Source organism: Phascolarctos cinereus, unplaced genomic scaffold, assembly GCF_003287225.1.
Source record: "Phascolarctos cinereus isolate Bilbo 61053 unplaced genomic scaffold, phaCin_HiC Scaffold_2;HRSCAF=192, whole genome shotgun sequence".
Classification (NCBI taxonomy): Eukaryota; Metazoa; Chordata; class Mammalia; order Diprotodontia; family Phascolarctidae; genus Phascolarctos; species Phascolarctos cinereus.
In genome coordinates, this window is record NW_027555625.1 from 11,658,794 (window position 1) to 11,680,886 (window position 22,093).

The 22,093-nt window shown below is 40.4% G+C and overlaps 1 protein-coding gene across 1 annotated transcript; it reads left to right on the forward strand.

The window, feature by feature from the left end:
* The first annotated feature begins 10,678 nt into the window (after window positions 1-10,678).
* Window positions 10,679-21,676, forward strand: CUNH2orf78 (chromosome unknown C2orf78 homolog). Its single transcript, XM_021007714.2, has 3 exons — window positions 10,679-11,280; window positions 16,224-16,991; window positions 19,621-21,676. The coding sequence occupies exons 1-3, from the start codon at window positions 11,121-11,123 to the stop codon at window positions 21,525-21,527; spliced, it is 2,835 nt and encodes a 944-aa protein (XP_020863373.1). The 5' UTR covers window positions 10,679-11,120; the 3' UTR covers window positions 21,528-21,676.
* Window positions 21,677-22,093: the final 417 nt, after the last annotated feature.

The following is a 22,093-nucleotide window of genomic DNA, read 5'->3' on the forward strand; positions in this document are numbered from 1 at the left end:
TTGAAACTATGGGCAAAAAGTCACTAAAATATGTGTAGCTTTTGACCCAGCTATACCACTATAATGCCCTAAAGAAATCAGAGAAAGAAGAAAAGAACCCATATGTACAAAACTATTGACAGCACCTCTTTTCATGGTAGCAAAGAACTGAAAACTAAGGGGCTATCTTCCTATCGGAAATGACTAAATAAACTGTGGTATATGAATGGTATGGGAATCAACTAGCATTTATTAAATGCATACTATGTGCCAGGCATTGTGATGAGTGTTGAGGACACAAAGAATGTTAAAAAAAATAGTACCTGTTCTCAAGGCTTTGTTTTTTTAGGGTTTTTAAAAAATTACTTAATGGGGGTTAGAGAGAGGGGCAGATAAATAGATAAATGAAGGAAGGAACAGAGGGAGGAATGGAAAGAGGTGGAAAGGAAGGAAAGAAGGAAGAAAAGAAAGAAGGAAAAAAGTATTGAGGACAAGAAGACGATAAATCCTAAGTGTGCTGGTGGTGATTGCCACACAGGACTCAAAGGGGGTGTAATGGACTTTCAAGAATGGTTAGCATGAGTGATACAAGGATCATTGAATAATCAAAGTCAAGCAATCAATCAACAAGGACTTTTACTGCCTCTACATGCCAGGACTATGTTGGGTGCTGGAGATAACAAAACCAAAGTAAAAGGGTGCCTGCCCTTGAGGAGCTTACATTATATTATATTATATTATATTATATTATATTATATTATATTATATTATATTATATTATATTATATTATATTATATTATATTATATTATATTATATTATATTATATTATATCATATTATATTATATTATATTACACCTACTGTGGTGAACAGGAATGGATTAAGGATTTTAGATTTTGATTTGGCAGGGCCCTCAGAGGCCATCTGGTCTAATTGCTTCATGTAATGGATCAAGATTGAAAGTGCCTGGAAAGTCAGTCTAGTGAAGAGGTAGAAACAGCAATTAAGGGCTATTTTTCTATGAGTTTAGCAGTGAAAATGGAGAGATAGTTTGATGGGATGACTTGAAAGTCACAAGAAAGTGCTTCAAAAAATCTTTTTAAAGGTTGACCTCTATTCAAACACATTTGTAGGCAGTGGAAAGGTGCCTGTAGATAGGGATAGGGATGGGAGCTGTGGTCATTAGTGTGAGGAGCTCCTAGATGAAGAAGCCCCCTCTGAAATTCTGTGTTTCTTTGATGCTGACTTCATGGCTTCTCCCAGTGACTTACTGCTTCTGATTTTGGTTAAGGTACTTTCATTACAATAGCCTCCTAAGTGGTCTTCTGCTTTGAGTTTATTCCCAATACACATATATGCCAAAATAATTTTCCTGAAGCACATGTCTGACCATGTCATATCCCATACCATACTTCACTGGCTAATTTCCAGTTGTTCCCTATTGCTTTTAGGATGAAATATAAACTTTGTTTGGCGTTTAGATCTCTTGTCACCTTGGCTTCTCTGTACTTTTTGTCTTCTTACACATTATTCTCATGCACACAACCTTCCATTCATACTGGCCTCTTTGCTATTCCTCCCACATGATGCACAGCCTCCCATCTTATAAGTCTTTCCACTGACTGTCTTCCATTCCTGGAATTCTTTTCTTCCTCACTTCTACCTGTTAAAGAGTCTTGGGCTTTCTTTAAGATTTAGCTCAAATGCCATTTTCTGTGGCAGGACCTTTTCTTGTAGGGAGACAGTCTCTGACAAGAACTATTTATATTTTTTTTGTAACTCCCAGAGTTTGGCCTAGTGTCTAGCACAAAGTAAATGTTTAATGAATGCTTGTGGATTAATTGAGTTCATTCAAAGTTTGTTTATACTCGGTCTTATCCTAATGCTCTAGAATAGCATGAAAGGGATTGCAACTCCTACTCTAATTCCCCAGTGATTCTTGTATCTATTGATGGTAGTATTGCTACAGTATTTAGCTAAAGAGGACAGCTAATCTACTCTCTCTTGGATGGCTCCTACCTCTTTATGGAAAGAGCCATTTTTCTCTAGTTATTACTTTTCTCTTCCTGGGTATGACTTTCTCTCTAGTCATCATCTGATGCACTCAGGAAGTAAGGCTGTGTGTGTGTGTGTGTGTGTGTGTGTGTGTGTGTGTGTGTGTGTGTAGGAAGGGGGCACATCAGCATGTGCAAAGAAGGCCAATGGAGGGGTGGCAAAAATTACCACTATTTTCCTTCTAACGCTTAAAAACTTTTTTAAAATGACTCATGATTTTGTTTAAGTTGAAAAACCAGGTTCATACTTTTACCCTATTTCAAAAAGTTATAAAATATAAATTAATAAAATTCTTTTTCATTTAGCTCAAAGTCCTAGCCAGTTTGATCTTTTAGTTTCTGACAGTATGTTTCCCCTAGTTCCTTCTCTCTTATTGTGCCTTTCTTTGCCAATCAGTACTACCTTTAAAGCCCTTATTAATGTCATCAACCTCTGAAAGACATTGTAGGAAATTCGAATAACACTCATTCTCCTGCCACTGCCAAAACTCAGAAGATTTGTACACCATATCTTGGGGCTATCATGAAGGTTGGACAGATGCAGGTTTTGAGGCAACAGATTGCCAATAAGCTAAATTATTCCTGTAGGTTTAATTCCAAATATCTGGAAGCAACTTTGGAAAATCTCAATAAGGCTATCTTAGTTGGTATTGAAGCTTACTTTCAGGACCCTTCATTTTCTTACCTTAAGGAATGCAATACACTGTTATATAAAATTACAGACTACCTGGAAGCAGCAGACATTCACAATCCACTGATATATGTGTGTGTGTATGTGTATGATGTATGTATATATAATGTGTATGTGTATGTATACATATATAAACACACAATGTATATGTATACATATACACATATGTAATGTATATGTATACACACATATACATGTACATATATGCACACACACACAGCATTTACCTATTCTTCTAAAGTTAACTTCCTGTTTTTAATTGATCAGCTGCCAAAGTTTCAGTACAATAAAAACCTGGGAAGGATTGGTTGAAAACCCCTAGACCCAGTTGCCTGCCTCTCCCTGGTCCTACTTCTGCCACTGCTGAAGAAGTTCCGTTCCTGATACACAGAACAATTTCTGGTTTGGATTGGCCATTTATCTGGTCCACAAGGGAGCGATGCACAAACCAGAAGAATCCAGACATACTGCTGATGTCGTAGGTGTTCTTCGGTTTCTGGAGCATTATATTCATTAAAAACTACCAAGGAGGGTTGCTGAAGCAAAAGAACTTACTTTCATTTAAAAAAATATTTTATTTTTCCCCTGTTACATGTCAAAATAATTTTTAATATTTGGTTTTTTTTAAATTTGAGCTCCAAATTCTGTTCCTTCTTCCCTTTCCCTCTCATTGAAAAGGCAAACAATATGATGTAGATTATACTTGTGCAGTCATACAAAACATATTTCCTTATTAGCTGTGTTGTGAAAGAAAACAGAGACCAAAAAGAAAAAAAATCGTGAAAAAAAGTAAAAAACCAGTATGCTTTGATCTGCATTCAAACTCCATCAGTTCTCTGGAGGTGGGTAGTATTTTTCCTAAGTCCTTGGAAATTATTTTGAATCTTTATATTGCTAAGAATAGCTAAATTATTCACAGTTAATCATCATAAAATATTGCTGTTAGTGTGTACACTGTTCTCCTGGTTCTGCTCACTTCTCTTTGCATCAGTTCATGTAAGTCTTTCAAGAACCTATTTTCATTTTTGGTGATTTCAGAACATTCCTGTGACTTTTAAAAAATAATAAAGAGAATATCCACATAAGCTTCCCACCATCATTGAACTTAGGATAAAGGAACAAAATTCAACAAATCATACAGCTGTACTTTTTCCCTTCATTGTATGGGAAACACTCTAGTCTGAACAACATGGAAATCTCAGCACTTTACCATAGTATAATCATGCTGTTATTTGCAATTTATTCCATATCACTGCAGAACATTTTTGTCTTTCATATTATAAAAGCTAAGTATGATAAAGTGCTATGGACAAAATAATTTAGTTTTACGTTCTTTTAAAAAAATTATTTTATTAATTTATTTTGATTTATCAACAATCACTTCCATATAATTTTGAGTTTAAAAGTTTTCTCCCCCTTCCTTCCCACCAGCCTCCCCAAGACGGCACACAATCTGATATAGGCTATACATTTACATTCCTATTAAATGTATTTTCACATTAGTGATGTTGTAAGTAAAAATTAAAACCAAAAGGAGGAACCATCAGAAAGAGGAAACAAAACTCAACAGATGAAAAAAAAAAAGATAGTGATTCAACTTCCATAGTTCTTTTTTTGGATGTAGATAGCATTTTCCATCACGAGGCCTCTGGAGATGTCTTATATCCTTGCATTGTCAAGAAAGGTTAAGTTTATCAATATTAGTCATCGAACAATGTGGCTGTTACTGTGTATGATGTTCTCTTGGTTCTGCTCACTTCACTCAGCATCAGACCATCCAAGTCTTTCCAGGTTTTTCTGAAGTCAGCCTGTTCATAGTTTTATGTTCTAAAGAGCTATTTTTACAATCTTAACTTTTCTCTGTCAATAAACAGTACCAAAATAAAAATAAAAGTGAGGCATATAGGAACACTTATTAAGGGTTAAAAACAGTTTAAGATACCAACAGTGAACAATTAAGAAACAGTTAGCCACTTAAAACTTTACAATCCCAAGTTAAAAATCCAATGTGAAAAACAACAAGAACAACAACGAAGGCTGTTTTCTGTTGGTTATTCACATTCAGCCTTTTCTAACCTCCTCCATCATTTGTTTGCACCTTTTGAAGACTCCTAGTCCTCTGGAGGCTATGGATACACTCCAGGTTCTTCAGTTCTCTCATCTTAATGTATCACTTTTTGAAGAAAATTATTGTAAGATAAATTTCCTTTCCCCAGGAGAACCTAACCCTAAAATTGCAGTGGTCAACCACAAAAGCTTACATTATGCTTACTGTAAACACTAGTTGAATCACCACATAAACAAACTTTAAAGAACAGATATGAATTGGATTTAGCTTAAAAGCTCTCTTGGACAATGACATGGTATAGAAGAGACAAGCCAAACCACCTTCTGGTATCAATTCTCTTGGGTGTTGGGTCTGCCCTGATTTTCCTCTTCTCATTGACCTCAAGCTGTTCTTCTGGCTGTGGAACCACCCTCATGTATTTTCTGTTTGCTGCAATCTCTCTCTCTCTCTGTCTCTGTCTCTCTGTTTCTGTCTCTGTCTCTGTTTCTCTCAAACCTCCCCCCCCTCTCCTCTAGGAATCCTAGCTCATCCTTGTGCCTCTTGAGAGAACTCTCCTTGATAGTGAAAGGAATAAACAAAACTCCTTCTTTAGGGTTCACACAGTACTCATAACTTTTGGAGGGTTAAGCAGCAGGAAAACATGGAGATTTTACATTTATCTAGACAACCAGGTTCCAGTGAAGTCAAGGCATGTCCTGGATATGCTCTGGTTGCTGTTCACTGACTGCTGTGATCAGATTAGATAGAAGAGCGAAATCTTTGAAGAAAAATCATATGATCATGTAGATTGAGAGTTGAAAGGGATCTTGGAGTCCAGAGAGTCCAAGCCTATCCTTTTATAGGTGAGGAAACTGAGACACATAGAGGTTAAGTGCTTTGCTTAAGGTCTTATAAGTTATGACAGATGAACAAATGAAAATAATATAATAGTGACAGACAGCTAGATAAAGCATTTTTAGGCCTTTGCTACATACCCTGGGTACTGTACTATAGGTTGGGAATGTGTACAAATACAAGTTTAAAAAATGACAAGCCTTACCCTCAAGGAGTTCATATTCTAATAGGGAAGATAGTATAATATAGGAGACCTGGAAACAAAGGATATTGGTGCTAACATTGGGATAAGGTGGAAAAGTTTAGAAAGAGTCAGAAGGGGAGCCAGTAGAGAATTGAACATGGATGGCCCGGGCTCTTAATCAAACAGTTATATCATGTTCCAGGAAATCATCAATTGGAGGATGGCTTGGAGGGTCAGACATGAAAACCTAATCCCCTTCCATATCACAGAAGACAGCTACTATGAAATTATAGGGTATGTTTTTAAAGCTGTTTTTAGACCTTAAAAAGCAATATAAACAAGTCAGGTGTGCTGACATAATGTTTAACAGAGAGATTTCTGGGGGAAAAAATGTAGGAATAACACACACTTTTAAATTTGATCAGCATTACTATAATTTTCTCCATCACTTTCTTGAGTCTAAACAATAAATGAAATGATAAATTAAGCCATGATTTGTAGCCATGCTTTCTAAGGTGTAAAGGCTCACATTGAAAATTTAATTATCAACTTTATTGGTCTTGAGTTGCTTGCAGCAAACCCCTGCCTACCCTTATATAATTATGTCACCCTATTCATCTCTTCTTCAAATTGACCAACGTTATTTCCTTCAATTTACCAACCTATGGCATGAATTTTAAGCCATCGACCATGCTAGAATCCCTAGGAGGACATTCCTCTCATCTCTGCCTTCCCTTTTTTTTTTCTGTGGGTCATTGAAAGATAATACTGGACTAGTTGCTTCTCTTCCCTTATCATTCCCTTTGGAGGCCTCCATGAGATGGCAGTCCCCCATGCCTTGAATGCACTTCCTTTCTCACCTCTGTCTCCTAGAATCTCTCTTCCTTCAAGACCTTTGCTCATGTGGCATGTAGGAATAGAGCACTAGGCCTAGAGTCAGGAAGTTGATGTTCAGTGGTTTCAGCCATTTATGACTGTTCATGATCCCATTTTGGGGTTTTCTTGCAAAAGGTACTGGAGTGGTTTGCCATTTCCTTCTCCAACTCGTTTTTGCAGATGATGAAACTGAGGCAAACAGGATGAAATGATTTGCCCAGGGTCACAGAGCTAGTAAGTGTCTAAGGCTGAATTTGAACTCATGAAGAGGAGTCTTCCTGATTCCAAACCCAGTGCTATTCACTGAACCATTTAGCTGCCTTTAGAGTCAGGAAGCCCTGAGTTCAAATCTGGCCTCAGACACTTACTAGTTGTTTGATTCTAGACAAATCACTTAACTTCTCTGTTTGCCTCAGCTTCTTCATAGGTAAAATGGGGACAATAACAGCACTTCCCTCTCAGGGCTGTTGTGAGGATAGAATAGGATAATGTCTGTCAAGTGCTTTGCAACTTAAAAGCACTATAGAAATAAATGCTAACTACTTATGGAGGCAGTCAGGTAGTATAGTGGTTAGAGCACTGGGCCTGGCATAAGAAAGCCTTAAGTTCAAATCTGGCCTCAGACACTGCTGCATGACCCTGGGCAAGTCCCATAACTTCTGTTTGTCTCAATTTCCTCAACCATCAAGTGGAAACAATAATAGCACCGGGCTGCAGTGAAGAACTAATGAGATACGAAGTGCTTAGTAGTAGTAAGTGCTGACTAAATGCCTTCTTCCTTCTGCAGAGATTTTTAAATTACAATGTGTCATCCATGTTCTTAACTATCCCTTCTACTGACCAGTCCTTTCCAATTTCCTTTTATTTGAAGATTTGATAACCATACATTCCAATCTCTGTGCCTACAGCCAACTCATTGGTAAGTCAACGCAAGAAATACTAGCCAGGCAGTGACAAGGTGAAGAAAAGAATGGAGTCTAGTCTATGCCCCCAAGGACTGTGCATTTATTGAGGAGAATTCTTCAAAATTTCATTCCCTCCTATCCAAAGAAAAGAATTATGCAGAATCCTCTCCACTAGACATCTCTCTTACCTTGATATCCATTTCTTAATTATTCTTATTTAGTCAATCAAATAAGCCCTACCCAACTCCACATTCAACTAAACTAATGCAATTAGCTAAAAGTAAACAATTAATCAGGTTACAAGATTAGGTAATGTGATTTTAAATTGAAAGAAAGATTAGGAACCTTCCAAGTTGGGATGGGGAGAGTGAACAGATGCAATTCCCTGAGATCAGAAAAAGAGGTATTCCAGTCCCCCAAGTCCACGTTTGTTTATCTTGGCCATGAGGACATTGTGGTAGAATAATACTAGCTGGCATCCATAAACCACTTTAAGGTTTACAAGACATTTATTATACATTATCTCAAATTTGATCACACAGTCCCATGAGGGAGAAACTGCAGATACCATCATCACCCATTTTATAGATGAGGAAAACTGGGCATCAGAGAAGTTATTTGCCTGAAGACATGCAGCTAGGAAGTAGCAATGGCAGGATTTGAACAGAGGTCTTCCCTTAGTCTACTTCTATTTCTTCACACGTGAGAGACTTTTTGGCTGAAATCTATTCCTGGCTATAGAATTCCCTGATTTGCCAGCCAACTCTTGTGAGAATGAACAGGAAATTAATACAGTGAGATATTTAATAAAAACATAAATCTTGACTGGTTCACAGTCATCACTGCTTCATTTCTATGTGTTTATGCTCCATCTCCTTTAAAAAATAAATCTATCCTAGAATTTTGATAAGAATAGATGTCAAGCTAAAGGAGTCAGATCAACAAGTGTTTAATCGTGGTAATTGAGTGAACCACATTGACTCCATCTTGTGACTCTATTCTGGTGCTATTTCAGCTTTCTTTCTATTACATTATGGATCTAGTCCAATTTCTGTCTTGTGAGAAAACTGTATTTAATTGTAGGAGTTGTGAGGAAATGTTATGTTGCATTTTTTGAACTTAGACCTGCATGGCTGGGAAACCGGACCCCCTCTCCTTACTCCTTAGAGACCCTTATCGAGACCTAGGTTATGCTGATCAGAAATCTGGTCACATCTGAAGATTGATGTAAGAAGTTTTCTCAGGATTATATATCTCAAGCAATTCATATGGCTCATCTGAAAATTGGCCATGTACTGGTTAATCAGTAATCATTTCCATGTTTCTTTGATTGAATACAAACACTTGGGGGAGTGTGACACCTCTTTCTCTGATCTCAGGGAATTGCATCTGTTCACTCTCCCCCTCCCAACTTGGAAGGTTCCTAATCTTTCTTCCAATTTGAAACCAGATTACCTAATCTTGTAACCTGGTTAATTGTTCACTTTTAGTTAATTGCTCTTGTTTGATTAATTGTTTTTAATGCATACTAATTTATCTCCCTCTATATTCAGGGTCCAGTGTCAGAGCTGAGAGACCTGGTTCTAATTCATTAGGCAATTGGCATGTATTCCTTAATAAATCAATACATGGTGCAGTTAGGTGGCACAGTGAATGAATGAAACACTAGCCCTGGATTCAGGAGGACCTGAGTTCAAAGGTGGCCTCAGATACTGACTATGTGACCTTGGGCAAGTCACTTAACCCCCTTGTCTCAAAAAAATTAATGTGCTCAAAAGCTCAAACCTTTGTTTCTTCAGTCATTTCATCTTTCATATGCCATAAAGATAACTAGCTTTTAGGTATTGTCACCCTCTCCCCATTCGTTTGATAAAGAACCCAAGAAATAGAGAAGTTCTGCAATTTGACTAAGGTCACAATTAATTAATGGCAGAAACTAGAATCCAGATGTCTGGACTACTAGCCCAGGTTCATTCTATTAGACAATCCTGTGCTGCCTTAGAAAAATGAATACAAGTACCATGTTCCAAGAATAATAGAGAAATCTAGGCTGATGGGATTTCTTCTACATCACAGAAAAATTTTGCAGCAGGTTTTCTCTAACTACCTGTTAACCAAGGGGCTAACTGCTTAGTCACTGGGTTGCTTGACAAACTAGTCTAGTGTTCCTAGTTGAGTGACACTCCTTCCCCCCCTCCCCCCACCCTACACACTGTAGGCTTTGGTTCAGGAACATCCAAAGAAAGAGAAGATGAGTTTGGAGCTTCCCAAGAAGATAAAGATGGGGTTCCTTGAGGGCAGGAACAGTTTTTTGTCTTTCTTTGCATTTCCTAACATTTAGTATGAGTGCTTGGCAAATAGTAGTTACATAATGAATGCTTGTTGACTGACTGGCTCCACCTAGGATCATATTGGGAACCTAGGAGTCCCAAGGTTCCAGGGAGGCGGTTGGCAGCGGGGGGAGGGGGATGTGATTAACTGGCAGATATGACAACCACACTGGGGTCCTCCCCTGGCTTCTAGGATACTCTAGTAGGGAAAAAGGAAACACCCCCAAGATGCCCCACACATGCAGAAAAAGGGGTGGTAAGGTGCCCTGCATGGTCCGAGGCTCAAGAGCCAGAGAATTCAGGAGAAGAGATGGGGGAACTCTACAGCAGAAGGAAAGCCAGAAGAGAAAGGATAAGCAACCCCTGACCCTGGCCATTTCTCTAGGGCCTGCTGTAGGAGTGATTGTCCTCAAAGAGAGGGGGAACTTAAGGGATCTAGAGGGGAAGCCACAGGGGTGAGGAGGGTGAGATTGCTTGCCTAAGACTAAAAGAAGGGGCAGAATTTATGATGAAGCCAGCAAAGAGAAGAAAAGCTAGGGAAATGCAGTGGGCCCAAAGATAGGATTCAAGGAGAGTAGGACCAGGGAAAGAAGTTAGTCTATATGTTCCTTCCCCAGAGATCAATATCAACAGGATTATGGGATTTTGGAAACTGGAAGGAGCTCAGAATTAAGGTCAGGCATATAGTTTAGCATCCTTCTGTTGCAGAAAAAAAAAAAACAAGCCCAGAGGGGCAAGTGATACTTTGCCCTTCTTTGGATGTGCAAAAGGGTGCAGGGCCTTATGGTTGGTCCAAATGACAGACCTGGTTTTCAGGACAGCTTTGCCTATTTAATATATCCTTAGCTGGATACAGGTTTTTTCCTTCAAATGAACCAATATGTCTAGTATTTCTACTCTACCTGAAAGGTGCTTTGAGATCTAGTAGAAAGAGGCTGGGGAAAAACCTGTCCTCATCAGCTGCCTTAGCCCCCTCCTTTCTTTGTTTCCCAGTCTTAGGAAGTTCTCTGTGGTAAGATACCCAGCTAGTAGACTTCTCCTTAGGGCTCAGAGTGCTTACTTACTCTTGCCTCTCCCTGGCTTGCTGCCAGGATTCTGACCTCGCGGTTGGCTGACCTATCCTTTTAAACTGACTGGCTTTGTGACCTCATTCTCCTGCCAAACCTGTTGCCCACCTGGTGGAATCTTTGGGGTTTCCATGGAGCTGCCCATAAATAAACTTGGACCATCGCAAGTGACCAGTCACATTCATACTGGACACGTGCTCTCTTTGACTTCAGTCACCTGGACAACTACAGGAGTAATTTCTTCATACCACTTGACCTTAGTTGATGTTTTCTCTTCTCTAATCATGGCAGGTAAGGGAAAAGATTATTTTGATCATCTTGAAGTCCTTTTTAAAGAGCAGAATTAAAACAATTAGGAGGACAAATGTTTAGAAATGAGATGAGGGCTTTTGGATGTTTTGTAGAGCAGCGGTCTAGTAAGAAGGGAAATCCAACTGAAGATTATGAGGGGTATTTTTTAATATACCAAGAAAATATTTTTTCTTTTGAAAAATATTTTTATTTTGTTATTTTAAGTTTCATCCAGTAATCCATCCTCCTTTCTGTCTCATCATAGAGATGATCTTGGGTTATTTTAATTGCTAGCATTTAAGCTCCATAAAGTCCCCTGTCAGCTGGAATGGTTTTGAACTATGGACCTGGTGTTGGGCTACATGTCTATTTCCCCCCAACTATCCTAGCTAAATATGCTGAGGTGCACTTCAGGTGTGGGTTTTCTTTCATCCACAAAAGTTCATGATGAAGCTAAAGCATGGGGAAGTCAGCAACCTGTCCCTCCTTTACTGATGAAATCCTATATTCTTGAAGTATCTGAGAGTGTTTTAAAATTTTGTCCTATTCATAAATAGTTACAACACAGATACTGTAAGTTTTAACTTAAATTAGGTTTAAAGTTGGAGAAACTAGGAAGAGAGGCTGGGAAAAGCCCATGGGAAAACATTGGGAAATGAAGGAATGCTTGGAGGGTTTGGATTCAGCACTGATTAGCTCCTTTAGGGTGGAGGAAAAGGACTTGGAGAGGTAGAGAAAATAAGAAGGAAAGAAAAATATAAAAAAGAGACAGACTTGAATGAAGACAGGGAGGGGGCAGGTAGATTCCAGAAGATGAGGTAAGATTTGGGATGAAATATTGAAGAAACCAAACATTTCAAACTGAAAAGGAAAAATGAACATGGAGAACTTTGTTCCCAGAAGGGAAGCTGAAGCCATTCTCAGCCAATAGGCTTTTTTTTTTGTCAGTGAACTGGAAAAGTTCAGATGGATAAGTCTCTGGGGGCGAAGGCAGCTTATTACAATGTTAATGTAATTCTGCAGAAGTATTGAATACTTTAGTTCAGAGCAAGTGTGTACATGGAAGGGTGTGTGTGTGGGGGGGGGCATACAACATTCAGAATCAGATTTGGGTTTGAATTCTGGCCCTGACACTTCCTAGCTGTGTGACCTCTGGGCACGTCTTTTCACCTCTCTCTGAGCCTTGATTTCTTTACCTGTAAAGTGGGGATAATAATAATTGTGTTATCTATTATTTTCTGGGGGAAACATTTTATAAATATGAAGAGTGTTGTCTAAGTTTTGATTACTATGTAAAGAGCTCTTAAAACATTTTTGTACAAATATAAACTGTAGCTATCACAGAGTACATGAGGCCTTGTGAAGAGTAACTGCTCAATTATTATTTTTTAATGAATGAATGAATATGCTAAGGTTTGGCTAGAATATATTTCAGAAGGGGTCCCTACTTACTTCCACTCTAGACGGATAAGCTGATTTTTTGGTGATGTCAAGTAGATACTAGGGAAAAGGGAAATTTCTTTCTTTGGATTTACTTCCTGAGATGATGAATGTAATAATAAGGACGATGATGACAATAATTCTATCTGAACTCCAGAAAACGAAAACAAGAAAATAATGAGGATAGACACATATGGTAGAGTATCCAAGCTATGACTGGCAATATTGTTTAGTCATATTCATATCCCACATTCCTGACTCCACAAATGGATCATGGGAGCATAGATTTAGAGATGGAAGGCACTGGAAGCCTTTAGAATATAACAACCTGCCCAAACAGTAAATGACAGAGGGAGGGTTTGAACCCACGTTCTCTGTCTCCAAATCTAGTCTTCTTTCCATTGAACAACAACGACTTCTTCACCCAGCTCAAAACAATTCTGAGGGGATTATTAAGTGTTTTTCACACTTTGAAAAGAACAGCTCTTGTTCATTTGTTTAGACAAGCTAGTCAAATAAAGATATGGGATACATCAAGGAGTGTGTGTGTGTGTGTGTGTGTGTGTGTGTGTGTGTGTGTGCGTGTCTGTGTGTGTGTGCTTGAAATAGGTAATACAGTCACTCCTACCTGCCTTTTTTTCTCTTAAAATAGCTATATTCTTGGGCTTTTGACTTAGGACTAGATAAGATATAATTGAAGAAGACAAGGGAATGCATGTCCCTTTAAATTGTCTACTGTATTGTAGAAATTCTTAACCTTCTCTGTATCATGGACCCCTTTGTTTCCTACTAGAACCTATGAGCTCCTCAGAAGTGTGTATTTTGATGGATAAAATATTAAGAATTGCAAAGGAAATCAATCATGTTGAAATACAGTTATCAAAATACTAAATTAAACAAGTTCCCAGAACTCCAGGTAAAGAAGCCCTGCTCTAGTGACCAGGTTGAAAAGGATGAACCCTATTCAAATCAAAGTGTAAGCCAAATTGCAAGTTGTCTGAATAAATTCAAAAGGACTGTAGGATTCTATTTGTTCCTCTTGATCCCTGAGAACAGAACTGCTTCCTCCTTTCCTCCAGGAGATCCAGGGAGACATCAAGAGGAACCAGGTTCAGATTCTAGCTCTGATACTTATTAGGTCTGGGACTGTGGAGTCAGTTATGTTACTTCTAGGAACCTCAGTCTCCTCAGCTACAGAATGAGACAATGGGTTAAGCAGTAGGCACTTGATAAATGTTGATCCTACATCATACTTATTACTATTAGTGAAGAGAAGTGGGTAGAAATTGAAAAGACACCAATTTAGACTAGATGTCCAGAAGAATTTCATAGTAATTAGAACTTGTCAAACAATGGGATGGACTGCATTAAAGATATGGTGGCTCCTATTTCACTGCAGGTCTTCCAGCAGAGAGGTGAGAGCTGGATATCTATGTACTTGTCAAGCATATTGTGTTCTAGAGTGTTCTCGGCCACATATAATTAGACTAGATGGCTGATAATCTGGGACTCTGTCCCATTGTGAGATTATGGAGACTGGCAAAATGAGTGACTATACACATACACATATGCATATGCACATGCATATACACATACATACCATATTTCACCACATAACTGCAGCAGATTTTATGCCAGATTTTTCTGCAAAAAAGCAGGGTGTGACCATTGTGTGAAGCTTTTAAAAATTCACTACGGTATTACTTATAAATAATTTATTACTGAACTGTCTTTGGTGCAAGATTAGGATGCATGAATACTTGTGAATGTATGTTAAAATTTAATACCGACAATGCATGTGTACTGAGAATTCTAGGCTCACAGCTCACAATGCATGAGAGATAAATATGTATCCATATGCCACAGATGAATATATTGCTGCTCTGTTTACCTTTTAAGTGGTATGATGAACACAATTATGCCATGCAATGATTACACAATGAAAGGTTATAAACAATTTTTTGGACTGAAAAAACAGGGTTTTGTGGTGGCAACAATTATGTGATGGAATATGGTATACACACAATGTTGTTTGTCCTTCATTCTCAAAGAGAACCATGACGTCAGGAAGGTGATGCCATGACTTTCAAGTGAATTGGATTTAAGTGAGGGAGGGCTGTGCAAAGTCACCAGACTCACTTTTCCCTTTGGAGACATCTGAGTCCAGTGGCAAGACATAGATCAGGATGACTGGAGATGGTCCTGGATAAGCAACACACACTATGTTCACATACAATATACATATACACATACAAATGCATATAATATACACATAATACAATGCACATACAATACACATACATATACATATACACATGCATACATATACAAGTATTAAAAAACATGGAATGCAATACATACATATGCACACACATATATGCACATGCGTTTACACATGCACACAATACACAGCACACACATAAATGCATAACAACACAACACTCATATATGTATACACATACACAAACATATATACATAAACATACACATACCGAACACATAATACGCACATATATACGCATACATATACAATACACGCCCACATACATATACATCCACATCCATATGTACATATACATACAATTTCTCTTTTGCCAATAAAGTTTCTTCAAGGGTTTTGGCGGCATAGTAGAGAGCCTTGGACTAGAAGAAGCCCTGGGTTAAATTCCTAGTTCTGCCAGTGACTGATCAAAAATCACTCTTGTCTTCAGGTATTTTTTTTAAAGTTAGAAAGGTATGGAGTTAGGATTAGTTTAATAAGCTTTCCTAGGTCTACTGGGCGTAAGGAAGGCCCTGTCTTATATAGTAATGTTTGTGTGTGTGTGTGTATGGGTGTTGGGGATAGAATGAAAAAATTGAAGGAGTTCATGGCTCTCTAGAGGCCACTGAGCAGAATCTTTATGATTCCATCTAATTCGTTAAGATATTAAGGTCCTAGTTGATGGCAGTGACTGTTTCATTTCTGTTTTTGCATCCCAGGCATATAGTACAGTGCTTGGCACATAGTAGGTGCTTAATAAATGCTTATTTGATTAATTGATTTGGAGTCAGAAGACTTAGGTTCAAATCCTTCTTCTGATACTACCTGTGTGACCTCAGGCAGATAATATAACTTCTCTAGGCCTCAGTTCCTCATCTGTAAAATGAGAAAGTTGGATTATAGGACCTTACAGTTTTTTCCAACCAGTGGTGTGTTGGTAAATGTTTAACAACCAGCTCTCTGGTGGGGAAAGAAGTATATTGGAAACAATTTTATTATTAACATGTTCTCCATCATTTTCTTAAGCCTAGACAATCAACAAGGCAATAAACCAGGCCATGATTTGTAGTATTTGCCAGTTTCTGAAGTATGACTGCTCACTGAACATTTAGCAGACTCTCCTAGCTGGCTCCAGCATATCCCTGGCACAGTGAACAGTTCTTTTAGCTAGAGATTTCTCCTGACCTAGGGCTGCTGTATCTGTGGCCTTATCAGCTTCCTCTCCCTCTCTTGTTTCCTTCAGAAAATTTTCAAAGTCCATCCATGCTTGGGACTCCCAATCCTCTGCATCTCTCCTTCCCAGTGGTGAACAGCACTGGCAACCTCTGCAATTTCTCCAGAGTCTCGGCCCCAGCCATTGGCTCTGCATGGCTCCTGCCCTCTACTTCTGGGGTGCCTTTCCCCCCACTCATGGGCAATACCTACCTCTACCAGCACTCCAGCACCACCATCCTGTCTGGAGTCCCTGGGCAGGGTCATCTTTCCACTCCAGCCACTTCTTCCTACCCAGGCATCTATGAGTGGGACGTGTCTGGAAGCAGTGGGGAGAAGCCATCCCTTGGAGACTTCACTATGACAGTTACTGGCCAGGACACACCTACCTCTTCGATACCAGCACCAGCCCAGTATGATAAAGCTGCAGGTGCCAACACCGTGGTGCCTCTCTACCCACAGCTGTCAGCCAGCCTCGTGCAGCAGGGGGCTTCCCCACAAATGCCAAGTCAGGTGCCAAACAATGTGTCTGTCCATTACCAGAATGGAAGTCAAGTTTATCACTACAATCAAGGAACCCTGGGGCCCCTCCTGGCGGGTGAGCTCAGCCCTTGTGTGCAGTCCTATGGTACTGTATCTTACAAGGGAGGTAGGACCCCTTCTGTGCCAGTGGCATCTCAGCCAGAGATGGTGATGGTGCTCAAAGAGGTCCATCCCCCTGGGTCAAGACCACCTGTCTCCACTTCAGGACTATACTACCCTGTTTGTGCCCAGTCAGTCAAAGATTCTGGCTTCCAAGGTAAGTGTTGTGCAAAAAGGAGAAGAAAGGTAAGGAGGTGAACATTAGAGGGAAGAGCCAAGCTGGGGCTGGGAAGGGATGAGTGTCTTTCCCATTGGGATTTGTCTTCTAAGCCTATCTGTGAGACTTTGGGAAAGTCTCCTAGCTTTACAGGGCTTCAGTTCTCTCATATATAAAATGAAAGGGTTGGACAATATGGTCCTCAGGAATTTTCTAGTTCAAAAACCTTGTGATTTTACAAAACTGGAGAACCATTGTCCTTTGTTATTCACATTGGGATTATTTCCTTGGATCAACCTTTCCTGTCCATACTTAGGAGGTTAAATAGAAGGAAATACCCTTTAATTCCAGTTCCTCAGCCAAGAGGCACTCTTGTCTGATTGTCCTATTGCTCCCTAATTTTTCTTACTTTCCCATGCTATTCTGGGTTTTGGGTCTTGTATTCAAGATAGTAAATCCCCCATCTAATAAATAAAAATTATTTATTTAACATATAGGGTACTGTGATAAGATGTTTAGATACAAAGACAAAAATGAAGTGGTTCCTGTCCTCAAGGAACTTACATTCTATCAGGGGAGATAATATATACAAATAGAAGTATAGCACCCTTACAGGGTGGGAAGTGGTACTTATTCAACTCCCGATCACATTGGTGGTCTGGGTGCCCAGAGTGGAGCTGTGAATCCATTTTGGGATCCTACAAGTAACTTTGAGGTGCTGAGATTATACTAATTTGCTCATAAGTCCCCATTTGTGTGATTCCCATTTATAATCAGTCGGTAGGCAACAACTAGGTTCTAGAAAAGGTATAGTAAAAACTGTTACTATAAAATATTTCTCCTTCAAAGTCTAGGGTAGGGGTGATAAACCTATGTCCTCAAGGCCACATGTGGCCCTCTAGGTCCTCAGATGCAATCCTTTGACTGAATCCAAAGTTCACAGAACAAATCCTCTAAATAAAAAGATTTGTCCTGTAAAACTTGGAATCAGTCAAAAGACCACATCCAAGGACCCAGAAGTCCACATGTGGCCCTGAGATGGCAGGTTCCTCACCCTTGGCCCAGGGCATACACTCTCACAAATTATCCACAGTCCAACGGAAGAGTGAGATTAAACTTAAAGTACAATGGTAGTGAGTTACACGTGTAAGTAATATGTGGTTATAGGTAACTCATAACTCCTGTATAGAAGTCCCTTTTTAAATCCCCAAGCCAACAGCCTTCAATGGCATACATGCTAATGCTTCTTGACTCTGCTTCATTCAATAGGTGACTATACTTCTGTGTCTATGTTTGTCCTTGGCATATCTGTCTTTGCTCCTGGGTATTGCATTTCCTTTCTTGGATGACTCTAGAATTTGCAGATGGCATGTCTTTGATGTTACTCTCAGCTAGATTCCTTGTTTCCTACTATTCCCTTCTCTCTGGGTACATGGTTAAGTGTGGGAGGGAAATGAGATAAAACTCCTCTGCCCTCTGTCCTCCCTCATAGTGTTTCTTTTTCAGAGATATGAACCTGGGATCCTTCAATACTGGGTAGGTATACCTCTTGACTGAACAAATGATTGACTCCCCCCCTCCCCCCACCATTTAAAACCCCTGAGGGGGTATTGATATCTTATTTTGTTACCCAGTTACACTCTTCCCTTCTTGATCCAATTAAAGGGTTCATATAAAGGGATCATAGAGTACAGACTATTTTACATACACATAATAATCCCAGCCATGACTATTAATTACAGTAAGGGGTATGGAACCCCCTCTATTAAATAAATATACACAAAATATATACGAAGTAAATGTAAGGGAATTTGAGGGTGAAGCATAAATAGCTTGGGAAATCAGAAGAGGCTTCCTTCAGGAGATGGTAGCTAAGCTGAGTTCTAAAGAAAACTAGGGATTCTAAGAAAGAGGTGAGAAGAGAGAGTACTCCAGCTTCCCTAGCCATCAGTTGGATGTGGAACTCCCATCATGTTCCTTGGGTGAGGCAAGCAAAATGAGTCACCCTTTCTCATTATGGACCAGGTAGCTTTCCAGGTCATCTAAATAGCATCTACAAACCCCAGACCTGTATTTCCTTTCTTTCCCTCCGCTGAATTGAATCCAGCTCCAAAATTTTCATATAAGAACAGTGTTCTGCTATAACAGCAGCTGCAGTGAAGAATATTATAGTAATTTTGCTCACTGGATTTGGACTCAGATGAACTGAATTCAAATCCCATATCTAACACTACTTGAATGACCTTGAACAAGTCAAAATATAGCTCTGGTCCAGGGGTGTAGGTGGGATGAAAATTTTTTTTAAAAATTGCTTACTGTTACCTTTGTCTAGTATTGTGTACTTTGTAGAGAACAGTCATGTAGGCTCCTCCTTTCATTCTCTTTATGATCCTATGGGGAAGATGGAATAATTGTTTTCATATTCATATTATGGAGGAGGTAACTAAGGCAGAGCACAGTGTGCCAATGATTGAGCCAAGATTAAACCCTGGTTTTATATTTGTTCAAAAGGTGATTAGACAATGTAGACATAGCTATTCTGTGACTGAGAAGAATGTCTGGTACTTCTTGGTGCCTAGGGAAAGGTCTCAGTTACTGGGCACTGATTCTCCATTTGGTTCCTTTGCAGTGATGGAGACTTCCCTGGGGCTGCAGCCTACTGCCCGAACATCTTCTTTGCCACAAACCCTTGAACTATCCAAGTCCTGGGGTAGCAATGGAAGCAACGTCCAGATTCTTGAAGGCACCCCACCAGCAGAGGTTGCTCCAGACAGTTCATTGGCTACCCCAGCACAAAATTCAGGCAATCTACTTGCTCTGCCTCCTGCCCCAAACATTGAGCATAAAGATAAGAAGAATGTGGCATGCCTTGAGAAGGAGAAATGGAAAGTGGAAGGAGTGAAAGCCAAGTTCTTCCAGTCCCTGGAAGCCTGTCATGTCCCTTTGGAAATACAAGATCTACCACTCCCTCCCTTGGAAATCCCTGATATTAATCAGCTTCTGGCCTGCATTGACCCTCTCTGCCCTGATGCTCTTAAGGAAGGGACTAGTCCAAGAGAATGCCATCTGGTGAGGAATGGCCTGAGTCTTGGTGACCAAGAGACACTAGAGAACGGGATGGAGTCCATTCCCAGTCTTACTGACATCAACAAACTGGTGGAAGATTTCCGACTTCCCCGTCTTCTGTCTCCCTTGAAGGAGGTTGACCAACCCAAAGGTCTCAGGGCCACCAAACCCAAAGTGGTCAAAACAGCTAAAGTGGTCAGAGTGCAGGGAAAGTCATGTACAGGGAAGGAGCCCTCAGATCCAACCAAGAAAACTAAACGTAAAGTACCTGAGCTGATTGCCACTGTACCACCAGCCAAAGCCTTGCCAAGGAAACCAGACTGCCTGCTTGCTGGGGATATTTCAGGTGCCTCTGATTCTATGGCTAATGAGTTGTCTCCCCTGGATATGGCAAAGTCAACCAGCAGCAAGTCCCGAAAAGCCCCCAGCAGCCGGACCATCAAAGCCAAAGGCCCCAGCCGGGAGAAAATGGAGGGAATTGGAGACACCTCTTATGAGAAAGTGGAAGGGAATGAGCCACCTGGGGGCCGAGCTAAGCCAGAGAAGCCAGCCCTTCCCAAGATGAAGCGCAAGAAGAACCATCCTGAGCTCAACCAGGAAGCCTTTAAGAAGCCTCGGAGCTTCCTGGGTATGCACATGCTGGAGTCAGTTCAGGTGTTTCATGCTCTGGGCAAGAAGAATGACAAGATGGCTGGCCAAGTCCAAGTCCCCCAGCCAACTCCAGGGATCAAACAGTGGTTAGAAACACCAGCAGAAGGCCATAGTCCCATGAAAAACCAGATTAGTCTACTTGCAGCTGCAAAAGCCAAGGTGTGGAAACCAGAGGGCAGTGCTGAGAACCAGTGTCCATCTCCATCTCACACCAAGCCACCACCTCTGGGAAAAGTCAGGTTGGTGCCTTTGCCTTTTCCTACCTTAGACAGGCCTTTGACTCGGCCCATTCCTCGAAAGCCACAACCTTTGGCTCCCCACCGGCTTTTCACCACCAACCCTGCCCGCTTGGGCAATCCAGATCAGCCTGGTCCTTCCAACCCAGCCAGGCCTGTGTCAGCTGTGCCTCCTAAGTCAGCTCCTCCTCGGCCCATGCTTCTGAAATCGGTGCCTTGCCCTTCTCCCCAGCTGCAGCCATGTCTCCCAAGTCACCTGGTTCTGTCCATATCCCCGGACTCAGCTACTACAAGTTCATCCAAACAGGCTGTGGTGATCATGACACAGCCCCAGCCCCAGGCCCAATTCCAACCTCAAGATTTCTGCTTTCAACCAATCCCATGGAGGAAGCCTAATGTCCCTGAGCCTGTGATGTCAAAACCCATCACCAAAGAGCAGAGGCCTGAGCGGGAGGCCATGAAGAGGCAGGCTCAGTGGGAGCGAGAGAATGCTGCCAAATACACCTCCCTGGGCAAGCTGCAATTTTTCATTGAACGGGAAAAGGACTTGGAAATTGCAAGGCACTATGGCTACATGATCTGATCAGAGCAGCTAGGACTCTTGGGCCGTCTGAGCATCAAATGTTTGTACATATATATAGATACACATGTACCTATTTATTCTGATACTTCAGTAAACCATTAATAGAGCTGTTCTGGTCAGGGACAAGATGGATGAGCAATGAAAAGACTTCCCAGATATCTGACCTTGGGTTCTTTGAGTTTTGGGTGCTATGCTATTCTATCTATCTATCTATCTATCTATCTATCTATCTATCTATCTATCTATCTATCGCATATATACATATATACATGCATACATATACACATACCTATATTTTGGTGGGGAGGGGGCTGGAACCAAAGGTTGGGGAATTAATGGGAAAAGAGAGAGAGGAAAGTGGTAATTGCAAGGATAAAGTAAAGCTGCCTAACCTTGTCCATAGAAGGAGGAAGGAAGAGAGGGGCTAGGGCAAGTGAAGGGGAAACAACAAGAATAAGAAGTAAAGTCTGAGAGGGCTGGTTGGGTAAGGCATTAGACTTGTGGTCAGGAAGACCTGGCTTCAAATCCCACCTCAAATCCAACTCATGTGGGCAGTTGGTGGCACA

Bases quoted from the DNA above. Each gene is read 5' to 3' on its own strand.
- CUNH2orf78 (XM_021007714.2), top strand. From the start codon at position 11,121: ATGGAGCTGCCCATAAATAAACTTGGACCATCGCAAGTGACCAGTCAC. The intron at 11,281-16,223 runs GTAAGGGAAAAG...TGTTTCCTTCAG, and splicing joins CTCTTCTCTAATCATGGCAG to AAAATTTTCAAAGTCCATCC. The intron at 16,992-19,620 runs GTAAGTGTTGTG...GTTCCTTTGCAG, and splicing joins CAAAGATTCTGGCTTCCAAG to TGATGGAGACTTCCCTGGGG.